Here is a 20289-nt window from a genome sequence, read left to right on the forward strand (position 1 = left end):
TTCCCTCCAGCTCCCCGCCACCCAAGCAGTCCAGGGGGGGCGGCCACTGGAGAACTGCAGCCTGCCCCCAAAGCAAGAGACGGGCTTCATCCTCAGTGCCCCACGGAGCCCCGCGTGTGGGTCTCTGAAAAGACAAGGCCCCTCCCTGCCCCCCCCCCGCAGCCTGTACTTCCGACCCCCAACATGCGCCCAGGTTCACGCGGCCGCCCCGTCGGGCAAGCAAGAGGCGGCCCTCTTCTGTCCCGGGGGCTGGGGAGTGAGTCAGAGGCCGGGGAAACCCTGGGCAAGTCCCTCCCTCGCCCCCCGCCGCCGCCGCCGCCTCGCGTGCAAAGCAAAGGGAAACCCGGGGGGGGGGGCGACCAGGCTCTGCAGCCTCCCCCCGCGGCCCCGATCCCGCCAGGCCTCACCCGCTCGCCGCCTCCTCCGGCCTCCTGCTGCTGCTGCTGCTGCTGCTCTGCCCGGCCGGCCGGCCCCGCCCCCGCCGCCGCTTCAAGGCTTCTCCGCAGCTACGGAGGCCAAGGCCAGGGACTTGGGGGTGGAGCCAGGAGACATAGGGGTGGAGCCAGGAGACTTTGGGTGGAGCCAGGAGACATGGGGGTGGAACCAGAAGACTTTGGGAGTGGAGCCAGGAGACATGGGGGTGGAGCCAGGATACTTTGGGTGGAGCCAGGAGACATGGGGGGTGGAGCCAGGAGACTTTGGGGTGGAGCCAGGAGACATGGGAGTGGAGCCAGGAGACATGGGGGTGGAGCCAGGAGACATGGGGGTGGAGCCAGGAGACATTGGGGTGGAGCCAGGAGACATGGGGGTGGAGCCAGGATACTTTAGAAGTGGAGCCAGGAGACATGGGGGTGGAGCCAGGAGACATGGGGGTGGAGCCAGGAGACATGGGAGTGGAGCCAGGAGACATGGGGGTGGAGCCAGGATACTTTGGGGGTGGAGCCAGGAGACATTGGGGTGGAGCCAGGAGACATGGGGGTGGAGCCAGGATACTTTAGAAGTGGAGCCAGGAGACATGGGGGTGGAGCCAGGAGACATGGGGGTGGAGCCAGGAGACATGGGAGTGGAGCCAGGAGACATGGGGGTGGAGCCAGGATACTTTGGGGGTGGAGCCAGGAGACATGGGGGTGGAGCCAGGAAACTTTGGGGTGGAGCCAGGAGACATGGGAGTGGAGCCAGGAGACATGGGGGTGGAGCCAGGAGACATGGGGGTGGAGCCAGGATACTTTAGAAGTGGAGCCAGGAGACATGGGGGTGGAGCCAGGAGACATTGGGGTGGAGCCAGGAGACTTTGGGTGGAGCCAGGAAACTTTGGGGTGGAGCCAGGATACTTTGGGAGTGGAGCCAGGAGACATGGGGTGGAGCCAGGAGACATGGGGGTGGAGCCAGGAGACTTTGGGTGGAGCCAGGAGACATGGGGGTGGAGCCAGGAAACTTTGGGGTGGAGCCAGGAGACATGGGAGTGGAGCCAAGATCAAGGCTGTGACAAGCATCATTAAACTCCGAAGGTAGTTCTGGCCATCACATTTAAAGGGACAGCACACCTTTTCAATGCCTTCCTTCCATGGGAAATCATGAAGGATAGGAGCCCTTTCTTTGGGGGCTCATAGAATTGGACCCCCTGGTCCAATCCTTTTGAAACTTGGGGGTGTGTCTTGGGGAGAGGCACTGGATGCTATACAGAAAATGTGGTGCCTCTACCTCAAAAAACAGTCCCCCTGGCCCCAGTTACCTGCAGATCAATTCTCCATTATTTTCTATGGGAATCAGTCTCCACAGGGAATAACGGAGTGCCCAGCAGACATTTCCCTCCCCTCCCCCCGCTTTCTGACGACCCTGAAGTGGGGGCAGGGCCTCCAAACCGGGGATCCCCTGCCCCCACCTGGGGATTGGCAACCCTACCAGCAGCAGCAGGGACACAGTCCCCTCCCTGGCCTGGCCTTCTGAGAGAGGGAGGGGGGAGATGTCTCCCCCCCCCCCCCCGCCAGCCACTGCTGCCTTCTGAGGACCAGGCGGGGGGGGGAGTCGCCTCTGCCCAGAGAGCCTGCTGGGCCCCCTCTGCCCTCTCCCATCCAAGCCTTGACCGTGCGGAGGTGGAGAAGGCGGGGCCACCCAGGCCGGGCAGGAGCAGAACAAGGGTGGGGGGCATGGCACCCCAGGAACCTTTGGTGGCCTCCCTGCCTAACGCTAACCAGGGCCCAGATCGGAGGAGGGGGTACCCAGATCAGCCCCTGCTTTCTCTGCACCTAGAGGGGTCTGTCCCATTAGCCCTTTTCCCTCACCTCAAAAGCCTCCGGTCCCACTGCCCCCCCATCCGTTCTCCCCCACAGCCTCCTCCAGGCCAGGGGAAGATGCTTGCCAGGGAAGGGTGTGCAGAGATCCACCCCGTGCCCGCCCGCCGCCCCTGCCAGCATCTCCATGCTCCACATGCTGGGCTATATCCCAAGTGGGAAGGGGTGGCCAACCAGGGAGCGGGGCCAGGTATGGGGGGGGCGGGGTAGCAGCAGCAGCAACAGCCCAGCTCAAATCCAACATCTTCTGGGCAGCCCCAAGAAAGCCCGGGGAGCAGGATGACCCCCCACCACCCCCACCACCCTTTCAGCCCAGCCAGGAGTAGGGTATAGCCTCCCAGGGCTGCTCCCCGGGCAGGAGAGGACTCACCTGGAAGTCTCTCGGGTAGCTCCTGTGGTGCTCCGTGCTCCTCAGGTGTCCCAGCTGGGCGCTTTGGGGTTGGCCTCTCCCCCGAACTGAGCCAGAGCCCAGGGTGACTCAGCCCTCCAAGAAGTCACGCCATTCATCCTTCCTTGCTGTGGCGTCACTCAGGGCCCTCTTCTGGCGCAACTCTGGCCTCTGCCAAGCGGCTGGAGCCTCAGGCTTCCTCCCCAAAGCCCACACTGAAAACATACTGCCCCCCCCTCCCTGCTGGCTTCACAGGATGAGGGGGGCACTGAGCAAGCAAGATGAGCCCTGGGCTTCCCCCACGAAACAAGACTTGGAACTTGACCAAGAATTCTTTCCTCTCTGGAATGCCTGCGCAGGAAACGGTCGATACGGGCTTAGAGAATTGCCGCTTTGTGATTCACTGCTTGACTGTCTCCTTTGTGAAAGTTCAGAGCGTGGTCCCTGAGAGCAGGCACACTCATGGTGGACTCAGCTGCCGCCGGATGGAGGGGGCACACAAAAGCTGCGTGCCAAGAAGAAATGGGCGAGGTATTCAAATGCCACCAGATGCCCAGATGTTTGAGCTGCACCAGAGGACAGATCCCGGGCGTTTGGCACCAGCAAAGCTGCGAGATCCACTTGCCTGACCCCTGGGCCTCTGCTGTCGCACCAAAATGGGTCTGCCTTTGGTGTGCCGCTTTCCCAACCGGAAGGATCCTGCCTAAGATGCCAGCTCACACATCCAGCTGCAAGGAAGGTGGTGCCTGGCTGGTCTTTGCATCCATCAAACATGCTAATTTGCTGCTCACCCTCTGCCTATATGTGTGGACTGGCAACTTCCACTTTACTGTATCTGAGGAAGTGTGCATGCACATGAAAGTGCACACCCAGAATTGAACTGCGTTGGTCTTCAAGGTGCCCTACTGGACTCAAACTCTGTCCTGCTGCTTCTTATTGACACGGTGGCCCACCTGAGTCTGCCTTTGTCAGACCCTCTCTCCGAAAAGCTAGATTTGAATCCAGCAGCACCTTAGAGACGAACAAGAGCTTCAGGGTGTGAGCTTTCGAGAGTCACAGCTCTCCTCTCCATCTGGTGAAGGGACCTTTGAATCTCGAATGCCCAAAAATGTTACTGGTCACTAAAGTCCTCCTGGACTCACACCTGGCCGCTCTACTGCAGACCGAAGCCCTCCGAAGCTTTTAATGGCAGAATGTTCCTTTGGCCAAGACGAACGTGAGCCGAGTTAAGTTGAGCCTCAAAAGTTAATTTCTGGGCTGGGAAACACTGAGAAGGGGGGGCACCTTTCTTCCTTGCTGCTGGCCTGCCTGGGTTGCCGGACAAGAACTCTAAGTGGGCCTCTGCCCCCTGCCACTCACAACTGAGAATCCAGGTGCCTTGCCATGTGCCCCCCCCCACCCCACAGGCTGGCTCCAGAACTGGGGGGCCTAGCAAGATACCATCTGACTTGGGGAGAGAGATCAAGCAAGACAACGGGCACTGCCGCTTCTGGCTTGCAATCCAGGGAACAGACCGGCAGCCCCCTGCCCTCTCTCGGTCTCCACAGCTGCTGCCAAACCTGACCTCCCATTTCCCATCTCCTGGCCAGTGAGGGAAAGGAGAAGTTGCACGTTTCCCAGGCAGTCAGCTGAGGAGACGCGATTTGCCTCGTGTGTCTAGAAAGAGAGAGGGTCCCTTTGGTGGGGGTGGGCGGAGAAAAGCATCCCTTTGGGCCCCCCTGGCGCCTGATTTGTGAGGGCAGCAGGGAAGTCTGGGGATGGTCCCTCCCCTCGAAGGGGTGCTTGCTGGGGTGGGGGAGGCAACATTGCTTCCAAGATGCTCCCTTGTGAAGGGAGCTGCACTTGCTCCATCAGACACTGCTGGGGGACAGACTTAGGAAGGGGCACCAGGGCAGCATCAAAGTCCTGACAGTGGGGAGGAGAGCCACGTCCAGCCGTTTTTGAGAAGTGACTCAAATGAAGGATGTCTGGCAAAGGTGTGGGGGGGGGGCTGAGGCTGCCCTGGCCGTCCCCACCGCTTGCCCTGAGCTCATCATGCCCCCCCCAGAAGTGGCAGGCAGGCCTTGGGCAACCAGCTGCTGCACAGTTCCCCAGAGGAGAAGTTCTTCTTCCTATGTCTAGAACCAACTCAAAACTCCCTCTGAATACTAGGACGGCTACCCCTGGCCACCCCGCCTGAAGCCCCAAACCTTGGAACAGAAGCCCTGCCCTTCCTCCACCTGGGCTTTCCTTCCCTTTGCTACAGAGTTGTCACCATCCTGTCTTCCGGCCCATCTGGCCCCCGGAGCAGCTCCCACAACAGAACCATCATCAGACAAACTAGACAAGGTTTCACTCCATGAAGAAGAGGCTGCAGAAGCCCGAGAGGGGCCATGGGGCCATCACTGCTGCTCTTCTCCAGAGGTTTCCAAAGTCCATTTGCTTAAGCACCACTCTCCACCCCCAAAGCCTCATTCTGTCCACAATGCAAGCCCCCCCTCCCCCCGCCACATATGCTTCTTCAGGGCTGCTGTGATCCAGAAGGGAGCGCCCCCGGAAGCAGAAGGGCCAACCATGAGCGCTCTGATTTATTTTGCTTCCTTTCTCCCCAGCAGGGACTTGTTCTCCTCCCCTCCATTTTATCTTCATAACAACCCTGTGAGGTAGGTTGAGATGAGACTATGCGGCTGCCCCAAGATCACCCTGGGGAGATCAGAACTTGGACTCTCAGTTCCTAGCCTAGTGGTCACATACAGCTCTCAGCTCAGTTCAACGCATCATCAACAGCTTACAGCCTCTACTGGACAATGACTGCTCTCTTTCACAAATACTGGAGGAGGGGCACACATTTTCTTGCACACAGACAACCCCCCACTCTCAAACAACTCCTCACCCACAATAATACAACATCTAACTTGAATGTGGACACTGGTATCAGGCCTTGAAAAAAAACAGATGCCAGCTTTGCTGCCACAGACACCCAGACAGCGCAATCACTGGACCTGACATCAACTTTACAGGCTCATTCACTTGCTCATCTTCAAACCCAGTATGTGCCATTAAATGCCAACAATGCCCTTCAGTTCTCTACAGAGGGCAAACAGCTCAAACCTTACACCAAATGGACACAAATCTAAACTCATTCTCACCAAGAAAAGCTAAACAGCCTCTTGGTGTATTTAATTTCTGTAATATCTTGGTGTATTTAATTTCTGTAATATCATTGGTATAGTGAACATAATGCAATGCAATGAATATTGGAATGTGTTCCTCTGACATAACACTGCACACACACACACACACTCAAAGGAAGGGATGCTGTCAGCTAACTCCGTGCTTGAGAAGAGCCGAATGGAACCTAACAAGAGTCTCAATTACTCTTAACAATTAGGAAGGATACTTTAACACATTAGTCTCCTAATTTTTATGAAATGCTCCACTGTTCCCAATTAAATTCAAACATATCATGACTTAAAAATATAGCTTGTTGTTGGTGTTTGCATCTGGCAAAGCATCTTGAACATATATGAACATATGAAGCTGCCTTATACTGAATCAGACCCTTGGTCCATCAAAGTCAGTATTGTCTTCTCAGACTAGCAGCGGCTCTCCAGGGTCTCAAGCTGAAGTTTTTCACACCTATTTGCCTGGACCCTTTTTTGGAGATGCCGGGGATTGAACCGGGGACCTTCTGCTTCCCAAGCAGATGCTCTACCACTGAGCCACCGTCCCTCTTCATTAAGTTGCATGCTAGTTTGCAGTTCAGCTCTGTAGAGGCATCTGCCTAGATCCTAGGCAGATGCCTCTGTAGAGAGCCAGTTTGGTGCAGTGGTTAAGTGCGTGGACTCTTATCTGGGAGAACCGGGTTTGATTCCCCACTCCTCCACTTGCAGCTGCTGGAATGGCCTTGGGTCAGCCATAGCTCTGGCAGAGGTTGTCGTTGAAAGGGCAGCTGCTGTGAGAGCCCTCTCAGCCCCACCCAGGGTGTCTGTTGTGGGGGAAGGAGATATAGGAGATTGTGAGCCGCTCTGAGTCTCTGATTCAGAGAGAAAGGCGGGGTATAAATCTGCAATTCTTCTTCTTCTAGATCTCTCTCTCTCTCTCTCTCTCTGAACTGTTAACTTCAGTTTCAATGTGCCTGCCAGAGCCCTGCTGCGCGCACACGAAAGCTCGCCCCTGCAATAGAACTCAGTTCTGCTTCATCCGGGCAAGTCCCCACTCCGCGCAGCCGCAGAAAAGGCGCGCAGGCAGCGCGGCAGAAGCGAAGGGGAGGCTGCGCGCGCATCACGGGGGGGGGCGGGCACTGCGTGTGGGCGGTCCTCCGCGGCTGCTGGCGAACTTATTGGCTCTCCCTTTCCGGGAGCGAGGCCTCGGATTGGCTGTCCTGGAGGCGGGCGCAGGAGCGGCCGGAAGTAGCTGCCCGGCTTGGAAGGTCGGACCGTGGTGGGGACAGCGCGCCGGCTTCATTTCTGTTTCCGGCATCGGTGACCTTTGACCTCCCTGTCTCCAGAGGGCCTTTGAGGGGCGCCCTTTGCCCCCCGCGGTCTCCCCAGGCTGGGATGCGGTGGAAGGCGGCGGGGGCGAGGCTCTGGGCTGGGGCGGGGCGCCGGAGGAGGGTGAGTGGGGGGCGGTGGTGGGGCCCTGCACGAGAGGTGGGGTTGCCAACCTACGGGTGGTGCCTGGAGGCCTCCTGGATTGGCAGAGCTGCTTTGGCGGCGGAGGAGACTCTCTGGCGTTGTCCCTACTGAGGCCCCACCCCCAAATCTCCAGGAATTTCCCAGCCCGAGTTGGCAGCTCTAACAAGGGGGGGGGGTCACCTACGGCATGCTCCGAGGTGGGCGTCTGCCCCCTCCCTAAAGTGTGACTTGGACAGTCTCAGGGGCTGCTGAGCATTGGGCTGCTGCATCCGTGGACTGACTGACTGCAGCGCTGGGGTGGGTTGCTGCAGGCAGAGAAGAGAGAGAGGAGCTCTTGTGCAGCCCTTGGGAAGGAGAGGCTCTTCACCGCCTGCTGCAATAATGCACAAAAGCCAGCACAGCTGCAGAAATAAAATGCTGATGCTCAGCCTTGCTGACTAAAATCAGCCCACGTAGATGAAGTAATCTATGAGCCTTACGCAGGAAATAAAGCCTTTGAAGCGTGCTGTGTCGTCTATTCTCTTGATGTCTCCAGCATCCACAGGGGAAGCTAAGGGCTGCCTGCCCAGGGCTTGGGTGAGATAAGCCAGGGTCTCCTTGAATCCCAGGCCAGCCCTTCCTTCCCTGGCCCATGCCGTTAGAAGGCCATGCTCTTCAAATATGCAAGCGTCAGCAATAACCGGGCTAATGCTTCATGTGTTCCATAAAAGGAATATTATGCTCTATGGTAAACAAAGGGGGAAAAAGATTTTCTGGTTTGTTGCTTCTTTAAAAGATGTTATAAAATGGGGAAATCACTTTCCGTTGATGTTGGTTGGAAATAGACTTGGGTTGCCGCATTTTATTACACCATTAAAAGAAAGAGCAGAACAGAAAATTCTTTGCACCTTGGCTCTCAAAGAATCTGCCAAAGGTAGGGTTGGTATTCAGGCTACACGCAGTACTAAGGAAAGTCTGTTGGTTTTCTTTTTCTTTTAGGGCATCACAGTGCCAGCATCTCTCCAAAAAGAGCAGCAGAATGTGCCTTGCCGAGGAATAGCTTCACAATGGGAATCAAATTCTTGCCACACCATTTTAAGTTCTTCTGGCTGGACAGTCTGTCCATCAGGAGGCGGCCCATTTTACATTTTCAAGGGGGACTCCTGGGCCTTGAGAGACCCCAGGTGTGGCTGCCTCCGGTTGATTCATCAGTCTGCATCACTCGGGGGCCTCACAGTGGAAGACATCCAGAAAGCCAGGGCGTGTCGGCCAAAAACTGACCTGGAGAGCCAGGGTAAAGCGAGGCAGAAGGTAAGAGCTGCTCGGTGCAGGAGAGAAGTTAGTGCTGGAGGGACAGCTGTATGTCTGCCTTACATGCTGGGCTCTTTGTGATGCGGGTGCTTAATGTCACTGAGAACCCGGGTAAGAAAAACAGTGGCCTAGAATCTCTCCTTCATTCTCTCCTTGAGCCTGCCTTGGTGGGGAGGGCGGGTGTAAATCCAATTAAACAAACATTACTTCAACTCATCAGAATTGCCTGGATGGATTAGACCACAGCCAAGGAGTCCTCAAGTCAGAGAGGGCTGTATAGGCAGTCCAGACTCGTGTTCAGCACCGAAAATCCAACGCCTGAGCATTCTCAGTAGATGAAATCTTCCCGGGAGGGGAAGCCTTCATCCTTCCACAATCAGTTCCACCGTGAAAAGGCTTTTTCTGTTGGGAAGGCCCTGCTACAAGACTCCCAGTGCTGGATTAAGCTCTGTGGAGGCCCCTAAGCAGTTGAAATTTTGGGGGACCCCCCTCGCAAATTATCTCAGAGTCTGAGCACCCGCCCCACCTCCCATGGCCCCTGCTGCAGCCTGCAGGCCCCTTCTCAAAAGCCCCTTCTCCAAAGCTGCGGGGAGAGGCAGAGAGAGGCAAACTTGGCGACAACGCCAGCAGCAGCTGCACCAGGCAAGTCAAGCAAAGAGCGGCTCAGTTGCTGGCTGTGCATGCAGTGCAGGCTGGGAGGGCTGCTAGCAGGGGGATAACCAGGGAGGAAAGCTGGCCTGGGGCCCTTAAAGGCGGGGGGGGCCCCATAAGCCAGTGACTACTTGGCCTAATTGTTAATCCGACTCTGAAGTCTCCAGTTTGTTTCCACCATTAAGGAGTTAGAGCACCAGTTAAGAGTCAGACTAGACTTTGGGAGACCTGGATTTGAATCCTCCCCCTCCCCACTGGAAGCTCCCCCTCCCCACTGGAAGCTCACTGGGTGACTTTGAGCCAGTCCCATTCTCTCAGCCTAACCTTCCTTGTTGTGAAATTAAAATGGAGTAGAAGAGAATAACGTTAGCTGCTTTGGGAAGAAACGAATTAAATACTGTTCAGCCAAAATCTGCCCTCCTGCAGCCAATGCTCGTTGCATCCAGCCTTGATCTCTGGAGCAGTAGAATGCCAGTCTTCCTTCTCTTGGGTGGGGAGTTGGAAAGCACAGCCACATCTCCCCTTAAAGAGGTCCCTCTGGCCCCAGCACCCTGTTTCCAGCCCTGGAGGAAACAGGCTCTCTAGCAGCCTCCAGGGGTCTGCATTGTTTGCCTCTCTGATTTCATCTTTGTTCTTCAGCTTAGCGAGAGAGCTCGGGAGAGGAAGGTGCCAGTTACACGAGTGGGACGCCTTGCAAACTTTGGGGGTAAGATCCATCATGCTGCATGCACATGAGAGAGAGAGAGAGAAACGATGGCCAAGGCAAGTTGTTGTGCCCGTTTTGCTTCGGTACATAGAAGCAGACTTAATGTAGCGTGTGTTGCATGCCTTCTCACTTTTGGCATAGGTGGAGTAGGAATTTTAGGCAGCAACCGCATGGGGAAGAACCACGGCGAGGGCTGCCTCTTAAGGCCTACGGTGTGCTTCTTTGAGGGGCAGGAATGGCGTGTGGTTGCCAACTGGGCACTGTCTCGTGCTTGCAGACCTCTCAGCTGCAACAAAGGCAAGGAGTCTTCCCAAAATCCCAGAAGCTGAGGGGGAGAAGTCCAGTTCCGGGATGTTGCCAAGAAGGGCTCCAAAATCTCCCTTGAGCACCCGCACAACTCTGTTTTCTGAATTTCCGTATCCAGTTTAAGGCAGCTTCCAAGACACATTTAAAACCACTAGAATAAGATAACCCCCCTACACACACACACACACAGAAGATGCCTGCCCCACTGAAAGCCCCGGGAAATAATATGCATTTGCAGTGCCTCTAGGATTTCAAGAGAGGGCCCTCCCCTCACTTCTCAGGGTTGCCTGGTCCTTCCTGATCACTGATTGTGGAGGGGTGGGGTTGCCAACTCCAGCTTGGGAAGCTCTTGGAGATTTGGGGGTGGGCAGGGACCACAGAGTCCCTCCTCCAAAGCGTCCATCTTCCTCCAGGTGGACTGGTCTCTGTAGTCTGGGGATCTCAGGGCCCACCTGGAGGCAGGCATGGCTAGGACTCCCTTGGGAAGGGCCTGGGCTGTGGTTGATGCCAGGCAGGCAGCCGTAAGTGGGGGAGCAGCCAGTAGAGAGCAGGCTGAAAACTAGTCGATGATGCTCAGGAACGCCTGGGAGGGGACAGTCCTTTGGAGCTGTGGTCTTCTGCTGCAAATGCGTTTAGAAGGAAAGGCATCAAAGGCACAGAACCTCAGGAACTGTCCCTTTGGGAGGGCTAAGAACTTGCTGCTGGGTGTTAGACGATTCAACATTGTATCAGCAAAATCTGCTGCTGGGAGATGCTGGCCACGTTCTGAGAGTTCTGTCCACGTTCCCAGGACACGGTTGAGGTTGGCAGGGGGCGCGTGCCCAGAAGTGTCAGTAGGTTGTGGAGCTGCTGGGCGAGGGGCGGTCCTCTGCTGTGGAGCTGCTGTGCCTTGTTTGCCTCAGGGGCTTCTTCCCCCCTCCCCTCTCATGAATCTCTTCCTCCCAGGTTTGGCGGTGGGGCTGGGCCTGGGGGCCTTGGCCGAAGTGGCGAGGAATTCCCTGAATGGAGAGCCAAAGCCCAAAAGTAAGAACTGTGGCGGGGGGGGGGGGAGAGCTCGGGGGGGCTGCTCAGACACAGGGCACTTTCCCATGTGCTGAATAATGCCAGTTCAGTCCCCTCCAGCAGCCGTTTTTAAGTGGATGTTGCCATTTTGCACAGTAAAATCCAGTTGCAAAAGTGCATCAAAAGCATGTCTATTTGGGGTGTGTGGAAGTGCCCACAGTTTCACTTGCTTGCTTGAAGGAATGTCAGGATCGGGGGGAGGGAAGGGCAGGCTTGCGACCTCTACTTTTCTGCCTGGCTTTCCAAAGTAGCCGGGGGTGGGGGAGTTAGCAAGCCAGGGAAGGCCCTGCTGTGCCCCCCTTCGGGCCTTTGTGTTTGTCGATCTGCATTCCACTTCCTGGCCCAAACTGGTGAACGGCATTAACCACAATTCTATGCAAAACAGAAACAAAATCCTCGTTTAAAAAGACTCCCTTTCCCCAAGTCCTTAGGGGGGCCCAGTTGGGGCTGTTGTTGGGAGACAGACGATTCCTCCCCTTCCCCCTCCCGCCCTCTCTGTAGATGGGGGTGCCCTGCTGGACTCCAACCCCTTCCTGTCTGAGGCTAACGCCGAGCGGATCGTCGACACCCTTTGCAAGATGCGGGGCGCAGCCCTCAAGATTGGCCAGATGCTCAGTATTCAAGGTAAGGGGGGGTCCCATTCCCACAGCAGGGGCCAACGGTGGGTGGCCCTCCATCAGACCCCAGGGAGCTCTAGATCTGAAAGGCTGCTGCTCAAGAGGCCAAAATATGGCCACAGGAGAGCTGCTCAGGCTCTGGTGCTACTCTGTGTCTCCCCACCAGCAGCCCCCCCCCCCCCCCAGTTCTCTGGGGTTCTCCTCAACAGTGCCCAGAATAATGGCTACGGTCCCTCCCTCCCTCCCTGTGGAAGATCCTGGAAGCTAGCAGCTAGCACCTGATAAGAGCGCACTCCTCAAGAAGGCAAGCAGTGCTTTCCCCTCCAGCTTTATAAGTTTGCTTCCCTCCCTGGAGGCCCCCTTTGGGCATGGGCTCCAGCCCCCAGTAACCCCTCTCCCCACAGACAACAGCTTCCTGAGCCCTGAGCTGCAGCAGATCTTTGAGCGTGTCCGCCAGAGTGCAGACTTCATGCCCCCTGCTCAGATGAAGGTGAGGGGGGGGGCTGGACCCCTCTGTTGCCCGTGCCCCTTTTTTGCAGGGGGCTGACTGGGGAGGGGGAGCATTGAAGGAGTGCTGTGGCAAAGCCAAGCAGGACTCGAAGCCCACTTGTCTCTCCTGCTTGTTTTAGTTTCTTTTTCAAACATACAGGTCATCCTTTTATCCTCACTGTCAACAATGAACTTTGTCGCCATTTGAACGCAGGTCTTGTCAGTCCTAATCAGACATACGCCTGTCTGCTGCTTTCTTCTTTATGGGTCAGGAAGGAGAGAGAAGAGGCGGCAAAGCAGGGGCCTTTGTGGGTTCTGGCTTGTGCCTCCGTGCGCTTTGCTGGGCGGTTGCACCCATCTCTTTGCTGCCCCAGGACAGCTTTCCCACATCACGGACAGTGGACAGGCTTGTGAGGCCCGAGCTGTGCCAACCCGTCCTTTGTTTCTGAACTCACAGGGTGTCTTGGTTCAGGAGCTGGGCAGCAGCTGGCAGGAGAAAGTGGCCTCCTTCGAGGAGACACCGTTTGCCGCAGCCTCCATCGGGCAGGTGCACCGGGGAGTGCTGCAGGACGGCAGAGAGGTGGCGCTAAAGATCCAGGTAGACCAGCGGCCGGTGGGGGGATCTGTGGGGCTGGGGGAGCCATGCCAGTCTTCACTGTTGCAGGAGCCAGGAGTGCAGTGAAGGCAGAAGGGGTCAGGCTGGGAGGCCTGGGGCAGCGCCTCCCCCCCCCCCCCCCCGAGGCTGCCTATGTCCTTCTTCCCTTGCAGTACCCTGGGATTGCTCAGAGCATCCGGAGTGACGTGGACAACTTCCTCTCGGTGCTCAAGATGAGCATGATGCTGCCGGAAGGTGATCAGCGGTGGGGAGGGGACGCTGGCATGGCTGGCCAGGTGCTCTTTGAGCCAGGGCCGTGGTCAGGCCGGTGTTGGGAGGGGCAAGAAAGTGCCCGTCTGGGCTGAGCCCCTCCCACTCGAGGGCTAGAGAGGAGCCGGGCTGTTGACTGGGAAAGGCCTGGGGGAGGCTGAGCGGTGGAGGGGGCAGAGCGGAGGTGAGGACGTTGGGGCCTGAGGCCTGGAAAGGAGGAGGGTGGAGATGGGGAGGCTCCAAGGTGTCGGGGAGGCGTCCCAGGGAGAAGGGCCGGCTTTCCCCGCAGCCTGGAAGGACCTGGAGCCAGGTGCCTGCTGGTGGAGTGGGGGTGGGGGGGCTGCGCTCACTCAGCACCTCTCCTCTGCCCTCCTCCCCTTGCCCACAGGCCTCTTTGCAGACAAGACCCTGCAGGTGCTGCAGAAGGAGCTGGGATGGGAATGTGACTACCTGCGGGAAGCTGACTGCGCCCGGAAGTTCAGGTACTGCGGAGGGCATCCCCGGCTGCTTCAGTGACTTCCTTGCTGTGTGCCTTGTACTGAGGGGCTCTTCTTTGCCCAGCCTTCAGCCAGCCTTCGTTATTCCGTACTCTGGGTGCCTTGCAGGGTTCCACTGCTCCCTGCAGCATGGCGAGAACGGAACTGGCAGAGTGTGGTGTTGACCTCGGGTCTCTCCGCTGGAGCTTGTTGGGCCAAGCGACAACAGGCTGCCTTCTGCACCTCTGGAGGCCAGCACAACGCATCTTTCCCCTGGGCCTGGGACTCAGAAAGCTGCTGGATTCTTCTGTGCTTCCCAGAGAAGCCTGCATGAGGAAGTCACCTGCCCTCCTCCACCCTCTGGACCCCACTGTGGGCTGCTGCTGGCATAGAAGCCGTGCAGGCAAGAGGGCAGTTGCGCTGCTCCTGTTTCCCCTGTGAGGGACAAGCCCCAAGACCTATTTCTGTGGCTGGCCAAACAGTACACCCCCTTGGTTCCCAGAATACCTTTCTCCCTCCTGGGCCGCCGTCTGTCCTTTTTGCTGCTGCCTCTGATGAGAAAATTGGACACGGAGAGCTCTGGTGGTCCATGGCCTTTGCGGCCAGCTCCAGCCATCCTCCAGTTCCGCGGGTCTTGTTGAGGCCAAGCGGCTGAGTCCAGCAAAAGAATTGTCCCTCTCGGGCGTGCAGCTCAAAATAAACCCCCCCACTCCCAGCCTTCCCACTTCTATTTCTGGCAACTGGTCCCGAAGGCAACACTGAACAAAAAACCAGCCGGGCCAGACCAGCTTCAGTGCCAATGCAGGGATTTTGTCAGCGGATTCCCCTCTGCCCCCAGACCGCAGGGCCAGAGAGGAGCACTTGCCTGGTTCAGAGCAGGCTTATCCAGCAGCAGGTGGGGGGTGGGTTGGGCAGAGCCTCAGCCTCCCCACAGGCCTTCCTCTGATGTCCTCCCCTCTCTCTCAGGCGGCTTCTGGCTGGAGACCCCTTCTTTGAGGTGCCAGCAGTGGTCGATGAGCTGTCCACGAGGAGGGTCCTCTCGATGGAGCTGGCGGGTGGCGTCCCGATGGATCAGTGCCAGACGCTCGACCAAGAGACCCGCAACGAGGTGAGAGGGGAGCTGCGACACGCAGTGGGCTTGTGGGACGCTTGTCCTGCGTTCTCACAAAAGCATTCATTGGAGGGGGGAGTGACTCTTCCAGTGGCCGGTTAGTCACAGCTAGTGTGGAGCCCCATGCTCTGGGGCGGGAGAGCTTCCCTCTAGGTGGATGGGTGGGGGCCCCTCCTTTCCCTGCTCCCACCGCCATTGGCTGACTCCTCCGGCTCCTCCCCAGATCTGCTCCCACGTCCTCCGCCTTTGCCTGCGGGAGCTCTTTGAATTCCGCTTCATGCAGACCGATCCAAACTGGTCCAACTTTTTCTACGACCCCAAGAGACACAAGGTGTGGTGGCTTTCCTGAGGCTCCTGGGAGTGTTGGGGTGGAGGGTTGGGCCAGTCACACACACACACACACCCTTCCTGTTGTGGCTGCAGTCATTTCGGCCTCTTTTGCCCACCTTCTTTCCAGGTGACGCTGCTGGACTTCGGGGCCAGCCGAGGTTTCGGCAAGGAGTTCACTGACCATTACATTGAGGTGAGGGGTGTGTTTCCGGCCTGCCCCAGCAAAGGAGCTGCCGGTTGGGGACCAGCGAGGCCTTGCTGGCCAGAAGCTGCTGTTGCCCTCCCACCGGAGGGGCCTGAGCTCTCTGAGCGGGGTGGGCTTTGTCACACCAACCAGCTCTCTCCCTCTGCCTGGCCAGGTGGTGAGGGCGGCTGCCGACGGCGACAGGGCCAAAGTCCTCCAGAAATCCAAGGACCTCAAGTTCATGACGGGGTTTGAGGCCAAGGTGAGAAGCCAGCAGTGGGGGCCTGGCGGAGACCGTGAGAAGGGGAGGGTGTGGCAGGTGGGTCTGGGCTGTCCCTGGGACGGATTCCCTCTGGGGACCCCTTGATCTCATGTCTCTTTGAAAGACTTTGCCATCGCATCTTCTTCCCTGAACTACATTTCCCAGAGCACCTTTGGGAAAACCCTGGCTGTTGAAACTTGTCTGTGTCACTCTTGGGGGCCAGCGCCGACCTGCTCCTTTCGAGGGCCTCTGGGGACGTCCGCGGTTCTGCAGGATGTAAAATGCCCCCGTGGGGAGGATGCTGAGTGGATCCTGCTCTCATTTTTCTCTTCAGGAGAGCGCTTAGATGGTGCACACAAGGGACAATATTTAATTACTGGGGAAATGTTACTACTCCCTTCCCATTCCCACCCCTCAGCCAGCATTTCCATTGTAGCTACTGGCAATGTGTTCCGTGTCCTTTTTTACAAGCCTCTGGGTAGTCTTAAAGGAAGAGGTTGTTTTGGAAGGGGCCGAGAGAGGCGGAGGAGGAGAGTCTCTCCATTGGCAGCTCAAAAAGACACAGACAGCCAGAGGCCTTTGCTTGCACGCCACACACACACACACACACACACACACACACATCCTGCTCAAATGGCCCTGTCAGGAGAGGAGAGCGAAGTAGGCATTCAAACTGCCTAGAAAGGCCCAGCGGTGCCCCACCAGCCTTCGTGCCTGGGCCAGGAAGCAGCAGGGCTTCCCCCTGGTGGAATCCAGAGTCACTTCACACTGAAGCCGGCAAACGGTTCACAGTGTGATCGGCAAGTGACTCACACGCATTTTCTTGGCTGCCTTTGTAGCCAGCCTGCTAGGCAAGGTCAGCGTGACAATCCCAGCATTGCAGATGTGGGGTTTTTGGGGGGAGGGAGGGAGTGAGAGATGGCTGCGGGGGGGCAGTGTTTACCCAGTGAGAGCTCAGCTGGACCAGGACGCTGTCAGCTGCACGGCTGAGCCCCCCCCCCCCAGAGGTCCATGAGCCGTTCGGCAAGAGCCCCTCCCCAGTGTTGGCTGCTGGCCAATCCGCTGGCCCTGTGGGTGTTTCCTCTGAGGCCCATGGTCCTTTCTTTACTGGCAAGTTGGGAGTTGGCGAGTGGCCCCTGGCTGGGTGGCTGGGTTGGGCCCAGGTGCTTGGAGATGTTTTACTTCTGAGGAGGGCCCCTGTGCCAAGCGAGGGAGAAGCCAAAGTGAGAAGGGGGGGGGGGGCATTGGTGGGTCTTGCTTGACCAGAAGTGTACTCAGTCAGTGCATACGTTAAAAGAGGGAGGGACAGCAGAGCAACACTGAATGTCTGCGGCCCAACAGGAGACAGGGTCCTGGAAGCCCTTCACAGGAACCCGAAATACCTTGCGCTTACGGGAGGGCATTCTGCACATGCTCAGAGGAGCAGTTCTGGCAGTGGGAGCAGAATCTGAGTCAGCCAGGTGGCAGCCATAGTTGTGAGGTGGACCTGGGAGATGCAGGCTCAGAGCAGGTTGTGCTGAAGGGCCTGACTCCAGTTCAGAGTCAGACTCCAGTTGGAGAGCCAGTTTGGTGTAGTGGTGAGTGTGCGGACTCTTATCTTGGAGAACCGGGTTTGATTCCCCAGTCCTCCACTTGCACCTGCTGGAATGGCCTTGGGTCAGTCATAGCTCTGGCAGAGGTTGTCCTTAAAAGGGCAGCTGCTATGAGAGCCCTCTCCAGCCCCACCCACCTCACAGGTGTCTGTTGTGGGGGAGGAAGGGAAAGGAGATTGCGGACTCTCATCTGGGAGAACCGGGTTTGATTCCCCCCTCCTCCACTTGCACCTGCTGGGATGGCCTTGGGTCAGCCATAGCTCTGGCAGAGGTTGTCCTTGAAGGGGCAGCTGCTGTGAAAACTCTCTCAGCCCCACCCACCTCACAGGGTGTCTGTTGTGGGGGAGGAAGGGAAAGGAGATTGTGAGCCGCTCTGAGACTCTTCGGAGTGGAGGGCGGGATATAAATCCAGTATCTTCTTCTTCCCCTGCCGCTCCCTCCGCCAGGTGTTCGAGGAGGCACACGTGGAGGCAGTGATGATCCTGGGCGAGGCCTTCTCTGCTGCAGGCCCCTTTGACTTCCGCACCCAGAACACCACCCGCTGCATCCAGGAGCTCATCCCCACGATGCTGAAGCATCGCCTGTGCTCCCCGCCGGAAGAGAGCTACTCCCTGCACCGCAAGATGGCAGGCTCCTTCCTCATCTGTGCCCGCCTGGGCGCAGTCATTCCCTGCCGGGAGATGTTCGAGGAAGCCTATGCCCAGTATGTGGCCCGGGAACAGGATGTGGTGGTGGCAGAGGGAGTGTAGCGCAAAGGAGCGGCACGGGCCAGGAGCCTCTGCGGGTGGAGTCCCTCCTTTCTGACACTCGGCTGGGCAGCCTGCATGAGGACCCCCGGAATTTCTTGGGCAGAATCGGCTTAGCAGCTGCCTCCTCCCCAGTGCTGCTCTGAAGGAACGGACATTGCATTGGTGCCTTGAGTTTTGCCGTCTCTGCTCCTCCCTGGCAGTGCTGGCCCCTGCCACCTGCGCTTCTGGGCATCCAAGCTTCAAAGGGCCAGTCTCCCCCCCTCCCCAGTCTTCTTGCCACTTGGGGGAACCGTGCAGCAATGCAGAAGGGACTATGGAAGGCCCTCTCTGAGCCCCTTGTGGGCTGGGCCTCTGGCGTGTCTCCTGCCTCTCACTGCCAGGCAATGGGTGCTGCCAGAGGGGCAATGTGGCTGCAGTGTTGGACTAGACCAGCCTCCCCTGCCCTGGCTGCCATCTGCCCGCTTCAGCACTTGGCCTGTCTGTATGCCGTGCTGGTAGGAAAGGACAGTGTTGGCAGCAGATGGGCAGAGGCAGAGGGCAAAGGACAGAGGTGGGCTTTGGGGAGGGCTAGCAGTGAAGTGAAGAACAGCAGCCAAAGCCTGCCTGGGCTAGTTGGGGGCTGTGGGGGGTCTTGCCTGTCCACATCCACCCCGTCCTTCACTTGGAAGGCAGAGAGCCTTGCTTGGGAGCTTCTGTCCCCTCTCCCCTCCTCTCTCCTCCTCCCCTGTTTTTAAACCTGGTTGGGGGGAGAACCAGAACGAAGCCCTGGGGCTGAGACCTCAGTCTGCCCTTTTCCAGCCCCTGCAGAGAGAGAGGGCTGCCTGTTCCGGCAGACTTGGCGGTGTCCCCCGTTCTGCTGCAGTTGTTCTCTAAATGGGGTGGGGCTGATAGTGGGAGAAGAGGGGAAGGAGTCAGTGGCAGTTTGAAATGTTTACAGGAGGGGGGTGTTTTATTCACTGGATTTGTGGCCCCGTTTTATCCTAGATGTGGAAGAGTGTCTGAATCAGCCATATTAAAGTTCCGCCAACCTCTGTGGAAGTGTCTCTCTTTCTGTCCAGGATTTTTAGTGTGATTGTGTATTTGCTTGAGTTGTGCTGAGATTGCCATCGGCCCTCTTGCATCCAAAATGAAAACAAAATACTTTAATAATTCAACCCCTGAGACGGGTCCAGAAACCAGGAAAAGAAAACTGAGTGTCAGGAATGGCTAAGGTAAACTCAAAAGGAATGGAACAGATTTAAAAACACTCGGTCCTTTGGCAGAAAGTCTGCCTTTTCCTTTTTTCTGCCGGCTGTGAGCAATAAGTGTCTTTCATTCCTTGGCACCAGCAAGAAAGCATTAGAATGTTCAGCCCTTGAGAAAAAGCTCTAGAATGCCCCTTTTCTGGCAAAGGTCCCCCAAGAGCGAGTGCCCCCAGCGGGATCCCAAGCCAGGGAAAACCCCACCTCTTGCCGTAGCCCACAATCCACTTCTCCTTGGCTTCACCTCAGACTTCACCCAGGTCTTTGCTGCCTGCTGGTCTTCCCCGGGCCACCCTGAGAGCCAAGGAAGAAGCTGTTGGTGGTCCCTAAGACCCACCCCCCTGGGTAAGCTGGAGCCCCCCTTCCCTTCTGAGGGGGCCTTGGCTGCCTGCTTGGTGGCCCCTAGAGCTTGCCATTCTGTGGTAGTGTGCCAGTGCGAGCCGGCAGGTCACAGATTTCTTATTTTATCTAGAGAATGGCTACGCTGCCGTCTCCAGAGCGCCTCACAATGTGGCAGCAAAGCCATAAAAACAAGCGTCCGGATTATGCACACACAAAAAGCAGCGAGCTCTCAAAAAGCTGCCTAACCTGTTTCCCTAAAGCTGCAAGAGTCCATGAAAGGAGTCCGTGGAGGGGCCCGCACTTCCTGCCCTGGGTGGGGAGGAGGCTGTTCCCAAGGGGAGATGTCCCCTCCGCTGCCACCCACCCACACACGGCTCCCACCTTTCGAAAAATTTATTTCAGGGGAGGGGGGAGAAAGAAGTGGAAGAAACTAAAAAAACAACTCTTTTTAACAGTGGGGGGGGGGGTATATAGAAACAAATACAACAACAGTGGTGGCATATCTGCCAATAAATTCCTCTAAAAGATTTCCTAAAAATTAAGTCGCTGTGAAGTTTTTTTTAATAGAATCCGAGAGCTGGAAGGGACCTCCAGGGTCATCTAGTTCAACTCCCTGCACAATGCTGGAAACTTACAAACGCCTCCCCCTAAATTCACAGGATCCTCATTGCTGTCAGATGGCCATCTAGCCTCTGTTTACATATGAACATGAACATATGAA

At 57.2% G+C, this 20289-nt stretch overlaps 2 protein-coding genes across 2 annotated transcripts in view; both read left to right on the forward strand.

Moving 5' to 3' along the window:
• The window catches only part of LOC132586353 (cytochrome P450 2G1-like), a 520878-nt gene that overhangs the window by 405962 nt on the left and 94627 nt on the right, over nt 1–20289 (forward strand). The gene's annotated exons all lie outside the window — the stretch shown is intronic.
• COQ8B (coenzyme Q8B) lies at nt 2961–19020 on the forward strand. The gene is made up of 16 exons (XM_060257803.1): nt 2961–3210; nt 7212–7274; nt 7831–7871; nt 8274–8585; nt 9876–9942; nt 11194–11271; nt 11812–11934; nt 12332–12417; nt 12874–13014; nt 13185–13266; nt 13670–13763; nt 14724–14865; nt 15092–15199; nt 15326–15391; nt 15558–15644; nt 17683–19020. The coding sequence occupies exons 1-16, from the start codon at nt 2961–2963 to the stop codon at nt 17983–17985; spliced, it is 2043 nt and encodes a 680-aa protein (XP_060113786.1). The 3' UTR covers nt 17986–19020.

This window comes from Heteronotia binoei, chromosome 17, assembly GCF_032191835.1.
Source record: "Heteronotia binoei isolate CCM8104 ecotype False Entrance Well chromosome 17, APGP_CSIRO_Hbin_v1, whole genome shotgun sequence".
In the NCBI taxonomy this organism is placed as follows: Eukaryota; Metazoa; Chordata; class Lepidosauria; order Squamata; family Gekkonidae; genus Heteronotia; species Heteronotia binoei.

Excerpts from the sequence above, each read along its gene's own strand:
- COQ8B (XM_060257803.1), top strand. The coding sequence starts at position 2,961 with ATGAGCCCTGGGCTTCCCCCACGAAACAAGACTTGGAACTTGACCAAG. Across the intron at positions 11,272-11,811 it reads TGGAGAGCCAAAGCCCAAAA|ATGGGGGTGCCCTGCTGGAC; the intron begins GTAAGAACTGTG and ends CCCTCTCTGTAG. Across the intron at positions 14,866-15,091 it reads ACCAAGAGACCCGCAACGAG|ATCTGCTCCCACGTCCTCCG; the intron begins GTGAGAGGGGAG and ends GCTCCTCCCCAG.